General features: G+C 36.1%; 1 protein-coding gene across 3 annotated transcripts in view; it reads left to right on the plus strand.

The window, feature by feature from the left end:
* si:dkey-237h12.3 overlaps nucleotides 1-11,257 on the plus strand; it is a 312,347-nt gene that overhangs the window by 83,585 nt on the left and 217,505 nt on the right. For all 3 annotated transcript variants that reach the window (XM_087281840.1, XM_087281841.1, XM_087281842.1), the window contains one exon: nucleotides 10,193-10,584. In XM_087281840.1, the coding sequence (XP_087137966.1) occupies nucleotides 10,193-10,584 (392 nt within the window). The remainder of the gene's footprint in view (nucleotides 1-10,192; nucleotides 10,585-11,257) is intronic.

Here is an 11,257-nt window from a genome sequence, read left to right on the forward strand (position 1 = left end):
TGATGATTTTCAAGAAATGTTCATTCCTACTGTATAGTGCATTGCTGAAAGCTTTTGAAGATACACATATCAGCCTCTCAGAAGTTCACTCAAAGTTACTTTTACTAAGAATGATTGTGTGCAATGTTCCGGTTGAAAAGCTTGTTAGTTATCCTATCTGCTGGCACTAGGAGCTGGAGTTTTTACAGCCAGACCATCTCCCCTATGGCCTTCTCTCACCAAGCTACCATCCCGTGTCTCACTGGATGAACAGCTTTGAAGCAAATTTATATACTCCAGAGAAGTAACTGGATACTGTTAAAGTCTGTGGTTTCTTTAAAAAGCCTTTATTTTATCTATTTCCAGCAATATGTTTCCATACAGAAATAGACTAAACAAGCAGAAGAGTGACAGTGCTGTAGTGATGTCTAACCTATTTTTCTAAAAGTTTGCTTTTAATATTAGTTAAGACATACTATTATTTTTATATGTTATAATCATTTCCCAGCTTTCTGACATAAATCATTAATTAACTTTAGGTTACATTTGTTTGAACAGGAACTAGATTAGTGTATGGTCTTTTCTGGTGTTTAGAATCTGGATGTTGATGTGTGACAAAGGAACGATAACGAGAAATGTTTCAAGGTAAATCGAATGAATGCACATTCTGTAGATTAGTTCTTTTAAAAGTTTTCCCATAAAAGTGATTTTCAAGGATGAGCTTAAATTGCTTTTGCTGGTAAATATGATGCAACAGAAATATAGAATAATAAGTTTGAAACAGCCTGCCGCAAAATGCTGTGCTATCAGATGATGAAACACAAATAAGATACTAGTTTGGGTGTAGAAAAAAGGGCTGGGAGATAAAATCAGGCAATATATATATGTATATACACAGTATAAAAATATATATATATATATATATATATATATATATATATATATATATATATATATATATATATATTTTTTTTTATTATTATTATTTTTTTTAACCATCTAGTCAAAACAAAGAAGAAAGTTCTTTGCAAAGTGAAGTGATCAGTTTTTCAATTTTCAGTTCAGTTCAATCAGTTGTATTTCAGAGCACAACAAAAGTTGTGCATTGCTGAAGTAGGCTTTTTCTACATTCAGACACATTCATATGTTATGTATGCAACAATTTGGTTGTACGATTATATAGTCTGAATAATAATCCTGGTTTCACGGTTATCACATCTAATGTAAATTCAATCTTCATATTAGGTAAGTACCTATTTAGGTTAACTGTCGTTGCCATCTGCGTTTATACATAAATAATCATTTTAATAATAATTTGTCTAACATATATTTTTGTTTACATTGCACTGAAAGGCACGCACAACTCTCACCGTGAGATGTTTTCTACAGCGTGCGTGCGCCCTGAAAGACGCAAGCGCGTTGCTCTGCTTGTGCACGCATATTGTCATTCTTACATTAGAAATATAAAACTTACAAGCGGGAAAGACGTGATATGGGAACGGCCGCTGCTATAGTTAATCCAGTGCGCTTGCGTAATAGCCTCGGTGTACATACTTAGAACTTTAAACTAGCGCACAGGTGGCAACTTGTCATAACTTTTCCGTGCAACAGAAATGCGGCTCTGAGAAGCCTTTACGATTTATTAACTGTGACGAATTAAAGCACAGTTAATAGTGAAATGAGCTAATCTTTGCATCCCTTTTAAAGATTACAGTGCATTGTACAAAATGCATTTTTTACAAAATATATCCAAATATTTTTGGCTGCCTGCGCCTCTGCAGCTCGCGCTGTATTGAACAGAAGCACTTCACTTCATTACTATTGCGGCCGTTTTTCGACTGAGCTCAATTTATTTTTAAAGTCTTGGTCACACTATTTGGAGTGCCAGAACAAACTGCCTCGAGGGCCGGGTTTGGCCCGTGGGCCGCCAATTGAATAGCCCTGCCATAGTCCATCGCTGATGGCCGATAGACATCACAACTCTGAGCTGGCATCATGATCCTCCACCTCGCCCCCATCGCAGCAGCAAACCGCTTACAATAAATACACACTCAGGCATGTTTACACTAACATGTCTTAGTTTTAAAATGGCATTTTAGAATGAAAACGATCCATGTTTACACAGGCGTTTCATCTAGCATTTCTGAAAAGATTTCTGAAAAGACACACACACACACACACACACACACACACACACACACACACACAGCTCTAGCAGTCAGCGAGCGCTTTGAGCAAAAAAACCCAGAGAGCAGTGCACGTCGGCAGTTGATCAAAGATGTACTGCTAGATCGCGTCTGCAGTTGTTAAATGCAATATTTAATTAATCTTGTCTCTATCTAACGACTCTTCGGTCTTTTGAATCTATCAGGTAACATGTCACAGTGTCAGTACACTACTTCATTTTTTTGCTTTCACGCTTATGCTCAGTAATTTTAGCGAAAACCTCAGATACTGTTGGTTGGGCACCTTTTTTACCAACCAAGTTTGTCGACGTCATCATAACGACACAGATCACTCAAGCCTATTTATGCCAGAGTCTCGTGGAAAAAGTGATTGACAGGTGGTAATTTGTGTGTAATTTATTTTTTATTTTTTTTATGAATTGGTTATGGGTAAAACAAAGACTATGCGAGTCAGGTAGTTGAAATGGTAGGCTACAAATAATTCATTCATTATGGAATAATTAATTATTGATAAAACATTTTTTCACCACTGCTTACGACGACAATGCCATCGTCCATCGCGATGTTTCACATTAGACATTGTACGATGCCAAATTGTTCAACATTGCCCATCCCTAATGACATATAAAGTTTTGAACATATCCTCTTTGTTCAGAAATAATGTCATGTCATTTTCCTTTAGCTTAGTCCCTTATTTATGAAAGACCACAGTGACAGAAAAGTCTTAGCTTTGATCGCGGGGGCCAGTATGATCACCCGCCGGTGACCTACTCACACCTGCAGTTGTCCACGATGGATGTCCAGTGTTCTCCAGTCTACAGCGCCTAGACTGCAGCACCACACAGAAAGTTTGGCTTGAGAAGAAGTGCTTGTGCTCAACTGAGGTTTTTTTTTTTCACTTTGGTCAATTGGTGAAGTTTGTTTCTCGCCAGTGGCTTGCTTGGTTTGGGACTTGTGGAGCTGTGCATCAATGGATTTTAGGGGTGTCAAAATTAATTGTTTCTTAGATGCACTGCGATGCAGACACGGACCACTCGGTATCAGTTCACTAATAATCATAACCGGTTATTATGTACTGATGTCATTTATCTCATATGCGCTATGTCGCCGTAGCTTACTATGGCGAGGGAGGCGAGCGCGAGTATTTACAAGGCTTTACTGCGTGTGTGCTTGCTGGAAAGTCTTTCATTGTCTTTCATTGACAAAGAGACCTTAATCAGTTTTTTCATTGACACTTACAGCAGAAGCTCCTATTTCACTGCGATTGAAAGAATGAAAGTAAACTCCATTTCTCTCTCTCTCTCTCTCTCTCACTGTGGCCTATTTGACCTGCTGGCATGACTTTTCCGCTCCTCTCGGCTGTTACAGTGATACTTCTGGATAGAGGTCTGCAATCCCGCAGCTATACCGCAAGAGCTACGGGACCCGACCAGAGTTCTTGCGGCACGGGAATACATTTCAGAATAAGTGTGTGCGCGTGTGTGTGTGTGTTTATGTGAGAGAAAGCATGATGCTGTGTGTTGCTTGCTTGGTGTTGTGTGTCTATATGTGTTTTTTTTTTAACACTCCCTGGACTTTCAGCAATGAAATTTAAACTAAACTTAACTAAACTAAACTCTGAAAGCTGAACTGACAGTTTTAATTTACTAGAACTTCTATGTTCTATGTGCTGCTTTGACACAATCTACATTGTAAAAGCGCTATAGAAATAAACATGAATTAAATCGAATTTATCAGGGGTCGCCACAGCGGAAGGAAGCACCAACCATTCCGACATATGTTTTTACACTGCTGATGTGCTTCCAGCCGTAACCCAGTTTTGGGAAACATCCACACACTCTTGCATTCATAAACACCAAAGCCAATTTTGTTTACCCTATTCACCTACAGTATAGCGTATATATTTTGACTGTGGGGAAAAGCCAACGTGAACACGAGGAGAACATGCAAACTCCACACAGAAATGCCAGCTGGTCAAGCCGGAATTCGAACCAGCAACCATTTTGCTGTGAGGTGACAGTGCTTACCACTGAGCCACCATGCCACCCCAGAAATAACTTATTATATGAAAAATACAACATTTTCCTTAGCCACTTCCAGCTTAAGAACTCAAGTCAAAAACTAAAGGCATTTCAAACTCATAATGGCTAAAAATATGACAGCAGGGGTAGGCAATTATTAACAATAAGCTTAAAAATAAAGTAAATATACAGCAGCTTTCAGTCTAACGTCATCATGCTGTATCAAACAAACAGTAGTGCTGCTTTAGTGGCTTTTGCACTGCTTTTCCCTTGATGGTTGTTATGTCTTTTTTCAGCATCTCATGCATGAAATGGCTCTCTAAAATTTAAGAGTAAGAAAATAGTTCAACCTGTGCCATAACCTTGCTTTTTTCCTATTCCACTATACCCGCATCTTGTTTTTTTTTTGTCAATGCAAAAATGCTATCTTTGTGAAAATCATTGCAAATGAGCCACAATAATGCATTCAAATGTATCCATAATATCTGAAAAATGACCCAGCCTTAGCCCAAGTTGAATCTGGAGATAACGAAATGAGATGAAGATAGAAAAGCTGGCATGCAACATCTGGATGATAGAACTGGTCTTGTCGGCTGACATTGCTATGATGATCATTATTTATGGAGTTTGGGGTCAGAGGTGGAATCCGATATCCGCAGCTAGTCCCAATGAAATGTAATTACCGAACAAAGAGACTTGCTGTAGATGTGCACTTTCAGCCATCAGACCCACACTCTCACGCCATCCGCAGAATACCCAATGCGCTTCAGGTAAGAAAGATGGGTCATGAAGGTTGCCACCAATTTATTTAACCATGGGTGACTGCATTGGTTCAAAGTCATGGTGCCTTATCTGGCGGCGCTCTCAGTTATTGTGAATCCATTAGGTGTACACAAACATCACATACAGCTTTCCAGAACAGGATAAACCTAGACGGATCATTCATAGCACTCCAATGACAGCGGAAAGTTCGAAAAAGCAGCAACAAATGGATTTTCAGGAGCGAGTCTACGGTTATTTAGACTACTTCATGCTTAATATTTTGGGCATGCACTGTAAACAGGATGTTAAGCCAAAGATTAAAATGTGTTTTTCAAATCAGTGTTGATAATGATTTTGCTCAGCGGTGAGCTGTTCCTTCCTCTGACCTTAGACCAGTAATTAACTCTCCTATTAATAATAAGTGACAGATGGAATGGGATGAACGTCATGGAAATAAATGATCACAAAAATTATGTGAGAAGTATTTTAATTTGAAGTATAATCATGCTGTTTTACCAGGAGCCTACATGTTGTATAGGTTAAGCTAATAGTACAATGGCAATTTATTGAAAAGTAAAGAGCCAGTAGGGTGGCACAGTGGTTTAATGGTTAGCACTGTCGCCTCACAGTAAGCAGGTCACTGGTTCGAGTCTCAGCAGAGCCTGTTGGCATTTCTGAGTGGATTTTGCATGTTATCCCCATGTTTGCATGGGTTTCCTATTGGTGCTCCCGTTTCCCCCCACAGTTCAAAGACATGCACTATAGGTGAATTGGGTAAACAAAATTGGCCATAGTGTTGAGTGTAAATGTGAGAATGTATGGGTGTTTCCCAGTACTGGGTTGTGGCTGGAAGGGCATCCGCTGTGTAAAACATATGCTGAAATAGTTGGCGGTTCATTCCATTGTGGCGACCCCTAATAAATAAGGAACTAAGCCGAAGGAAAATTAATAAATGAAGGAGTGAATAAAGAGCCAGGTGCACACTCTGTTATATAGTCTTGAACACTGCAGTGGAATTAAGTGCAGTGGGGTTAATTTGGACCCTAAATAAAGTTTGTTTGGACAAGATGGGTCTCGGTCCGCTTGTTTGGAGCACACCAGGATTTGGATGGCAATATTCACATTTATTCAAATGAACAGCACTAACAGAGCAATCACACCAGAGTTCATTTTAATCAAGCCAAATCTAGAAGTGCGTTAGGCTTAATTTGTTCTTTAATTTACATTTTTTGATGAACTGTCCAGTTAATTTAAAAGCGAAATGTAAGATTTGCTTTTCATTTGGCAGGTCATTTTGCATCTGTCGACCGCAGTGTCCTGGGTCACTATCCTGTTTCATTCTCACCTTTCTTTAGTCACCCCAGATGGTCGAGCGCCTGATTTAGTGAAGCCATTGCCATTATATCATCATAAGTGAGGTATAGTCAAGTGACATCTTTTTGCCTGGTCGCTTCTTGCTACAATATAGTTCCCACTGGCCCCTCTGTTCACTGCTGAGTCTTTGCTTTTCAATGGCCCCATGGGTCAATGCCCACCTGAGCATGATACAACCGCCAGAGCTCCACCGTGATTTATATCCCCGATTCTCTCCCTTATAAACTTTTCTAAATGGCGGATTTCTAGACTCTATTTGCTAAAACTCAAACCACCGACATTTCTCGGTTAAAAGGTTTAAGCAAGCTTTTGATGAATGAAGAATTTTTTTATTTTTAAGTTTGTAGGTTTTTGACACAAAATAGGGTGTTAGGTATTAATAGGGTGTTAGGTATTAGGGTGTTAGGTATTAATCTTACATTTTTAACAGTATTTTGTTACATTTTATACACTTAAATTCTGAGTCAAGAGCTTTAAAAATTATGTTAAAGAGAAAGAACAGAGATTTTGTTGTTGTTTTGTTATTTCTTCCGGAAAACTCTTGTAAACTCCTCCTAAATTGGCTGTGGTGTATGTATGCAAATGCAAGTGTGTATCTGTGTTTCCCAGTGTTGGGTTGCAGCTGTGAGGGCATCCACTGCATAAAACATATGCTGGATAAATTGGTGCTGGATAAATTCCACTGTGGCGACCCCTGATTAATAAAGGGACTAAGCTGAAAAGAAAATGAATGAATGAATGAGTTTGGTTTCTCATGACAAAATGTACATGGGAGAAGCCAGTCAGTAGAGTTTATAGTCAAGTGTTGTAAATGTAAAATAACATTCATTACAAGCTGATTTAAAAAAGCACATAAATTGTTTTGCATTTTGTGAATTTTTTCAATCAAATAAAAATGTATTTTTTGTTCATAAATTATTATTTAAATATTTAAATATATAAACACTATTTTCCATTTATATATTAGCAAACTATTTGGCAGTGTTTGCATGTCCTTTACAGCATAGAATTAATTCAAATAAAAGCAAAAAAGCATTCATTAAAAGTTGATGAAAAAGCACCTACATAGTTTTGCATTTTGTGTTTTTTTCCATTTGAATAAAAGGTTATTTTCCGTTTATGTGTTTCAGCATTGAAGATTTCTTAAAAATTGTGTCAAAATCTTGTTTCGTCTCATTCTCTTGAACTTATCCCATGTCTCGTCTTGTGGAATAAGTGTCTCATCTTTCCCTGTTTTCCAGTCTTTTTTTGCTTGGAAATTCAACATATGACAATCCTATAGAATTTATCAGACAAAAGAGATAAACAGTGTTTTGTTAAGCGTTATTCGCTTAATTTTGTAACCAAGAGATTTGAAAAAGAAGAAAAAAAATTCAATACTTTTATAATGAAAAATTGTATTCCAGGCTTTCATTCTCTCTAAACTTTTCTAAATGGGTGTTTTCCAGTCTATATTTGCTAAAACTTGGTTAAAATGTTTAATCAAGCTTTTGACGAGGGAAGAATTTTTCATATATACTGATAGTTATTTACTTTATTCTCAGTCCAAAGTAAAAAAACAAACAAAAAAACAATAAAGGTAAAAGATTAAAAGAAAAAAGTCATTATTTATTTAACCTTTGGTTCCATGAAGAATTTTTAACATCCACGAGCGTATCAGCAAAATACCATCTCTTGTTTGAATGGTTAACTAAGCTCTTGATGAATGAAATATTTTTTTATTCCTTATGTCAGTACATCTGACTGCTTCATAATCAACCATCATTCTTTTTTCTTCTTCTTGGAAATTCAACGGATGATAATCTTATAGACTCAGGGTCCAGTTTTAAGGACATTTAGGACTAGACCAGTATGTCTGAGCCTCCCCTGCCCCTGGCTAATCTAAATTGATCCGAATACAGGGGCCGTGTTTCCCGAGGATAACTCAGTGGGTGCTGTCCAATGCAATGAAGGATTGAGGGTTTCTGCTGGTGTGTTAGTCGGCCCACTGCGCCTTTGCACAACATTGCACTCGCACAAGAGAATGAAATGACCAGCGCTGTAAAGAGAAGTACGTTTAATTGATCTCGCTGAAATACTGTCCGATAAACTTTACCTCACTCTCTCTTTCTGACTGGAGTGTTTTGATACCGGGGCACCATTCATTTGATCGCATTCGTATCCCATTAGTGTGGCTATACAGTATGCAGTAATGCTGACCTAGTCGCCTCTGTTTCTTCTTACAGTGTTTTATTATCCTCATTGTTTCTCTTGTCCTCTTTATATTGCTTTAAACTGACAGTGTGGTCTAGGCAAATGTGTTCAGCATGAAGACTGTTTGCTAGATAAGATAGACGACACTAGAGAAGAAGCATTGGAATATCCTTTAACTCGCACACCAGAGAAACAAAACCAATTCTCCAGAGCTTTGTCGAACAGGGTTTGGCACCAACCTCCCAGGAAACCTACTAAAGGCTTACAAGTGTGCCTGTGTGTGTGTGTGTGTGTGTGTGTGTGTGTGTGTGTGTGTGTGTGTGTGTGTGGATCTGTCATGACAAAGCCAGTTCAATGAAAGCGAGCATTTTTAGGGTTTCGTTTGACTTTGTCTTTGCTGGAAAACATAGAGTTTTCTTTCATTGGAGAACTGAGTTGAATTGTGTTTTTGTGTTTTAAAGTGGTTGTATTAAAGGGGTAAACATGAAAACTCATTTAGTCGTGATTCTCTAATCTTGACTTGGAACATAAAAGAATACATTGAAGTGTTTCAGTGGGGTCTACTTTTATTTTGGATAAAAAAACTAACAAACATAAAATGAGATTTTAGTTTCTTTGGGTAACAAGTAGTTTTTATTAAGAGTCTGAATTAGGTTTTATTGATGGATTGATTGATTGATCTATATATTTATATGTTTGATTTGTTAATTTATTTATTTATTTATTTATGCATTTATTTTTATTTATTTTTATTTATTTATTAATTTTTGTTTTATTTATTTGTTTTTATTTATTTTTATTTACTTATTCATTTGTTAGTTTTAATTAATTAATTAATTTATTTATGTATTTGTTTATTTATTTTCATTTTATTTATTTATTTTTATTTATGCATTTATTTACTTACTTGTTTGTTTTAATTATTTTATTTACGCATTTATGTATTTGTTTTATTTATTCATTTGTTTCATTTATTTATTTATTGTTGTATTCATTTATTTATGTTTTTATTTATTTGTTTTAATTATTTATACAAGTGTATTTTCTGTTTTTATTTTCATTTTAGCCATATATTTATAGATTTTATTAGTTCTGTTAAGTAATTTTAAGTTACTAAATTAAAAAAAAAGTTTTTATATATTTTTTTATATTGTATAACTGTAATTTGATATTCATTTTAATCATCGCTTTGTTTTCTGTTAAAAATAACTGTTATTACATATAAATCCAATATTGTATTATTTTAAAATAAATATTTTTATTTTATTATATTGGAATTTTTTATATTAATTCCCCCTTAAAGTGCATTTATATTTTACTCCAGTTTGCTCATGTTTCAAACACATATGCAGTATGTTGATTAAATTGACATAATAATCCATAAAAAATAAAACAAATTGCAAGATCATGTGTTAAAGAAACAATTTATTTAAAGTGCTTGACAGATTAGTGATATGAATTAACACTATTACCAGAAAACTACTAGTCATCGGCCTCTGCACACTCTCTTTCTTTGTCGTGACTAATTATTCAACGAACAATGTGCTTGATGAACTAACTAAGAGCGACATCTCACCCGAGCCTTTTTCAATAGCCTACTTGTCCTTCTCCTTTTTATTTTCTCTTTACCTGTTTCATTCTCTCACTAAGCCAGTGTCTCTTTGTCTCTCTGAGCAGGGGGAGCGTAAGAGAGGGGAAAGACACAGAACGACAACTGGAAAAGAGCAAACGAGAACAGACAGAAGCAGGAGAGAAGCGCAGGAGTGGAGGATCACAGCATGAACGCAGCATGGAGGTGAAGGAGCGTCGGCCGTACTGCTCTCTCTCTCGGGGCAAAAGAGAACGAGGGAGAGACTGGGAGAGGGAAGGAGACCGAGACGAAGGGGAGGGTTTTAGGGAGGGTCCCGGCAGCCGCCGTCAGACCGGCTCATCCTCTGTGCTCACCCAGAAGTCCTACAGCTCCAGTGAGACGCTGAAGGCCTTTGATCAACACCCGTCCACCCAGGGGCTTTATGGGCATCGCATGCCAGACATGGTACCAAGGGATGCGGAGGAATACAGAGCTCCAGGTAAGAGCCCTTAAACATTCACCATATGCAAATGGAAAGATAAGCAGATGTTTGAAAATGCTGAAAAAACAAAACAAAAAAGCAAGAAGTATACACTTTGTTTTCTAGATATAATACTCAACGAAGAAAAAAAAACTTATGTATTTAGCAATTTAGTGGCATATGTTTCAGTATGCACAAAGTTGTGAGGATTTTTTTCTAAATTAAGTCCTAATGCACAGTACAGTGCACAGTGTGGCAATACTGTAGTACATCATTAAATTAGTAATGTGACCTGACTTCACCTTGAGCTTTAACCCAAACAGGAGCTAAAGCTTCTGATTTAATTCAATCTTATCCAGAAAATAAATCCCATGTCCTTGAAAACGCATTTTCAAGTAAATTTTAGGTCAAATAAATTAAAGTTAACGTTATTTTAATGAAAAGTAGAAATAATTCCTTGCCAGTTATATAATATTCATATTATAAAATGTTATAAATAATAATACAAATATATAATATAATGTGAACATAGTAATTTATATAATACAATGTGTGTGTGTTAACATTTATTTAATTTAATGTTACTTTAATATTTTATTTATTTATTTTGTCTCATTATTTTTATAAATTTAAATAATTTATTAATTTAATTAATTTTTTTTATTTTATTATTTATTTATTATTAATTAAT

This window comes from Danio rerio, chromosome 14 (assembly GCF_052040795.2).
Source record: "Danio rerio strain M-AB ecotype USA chromosome 14, GRCz13ab, whole genome shotgun sequence".
Taxonomy (NCBI): Eukaryota; Metazoa; Chordata; class Actinopteri; order Cypriniformes; family Danionidae; genus Danio; species Danio rerio.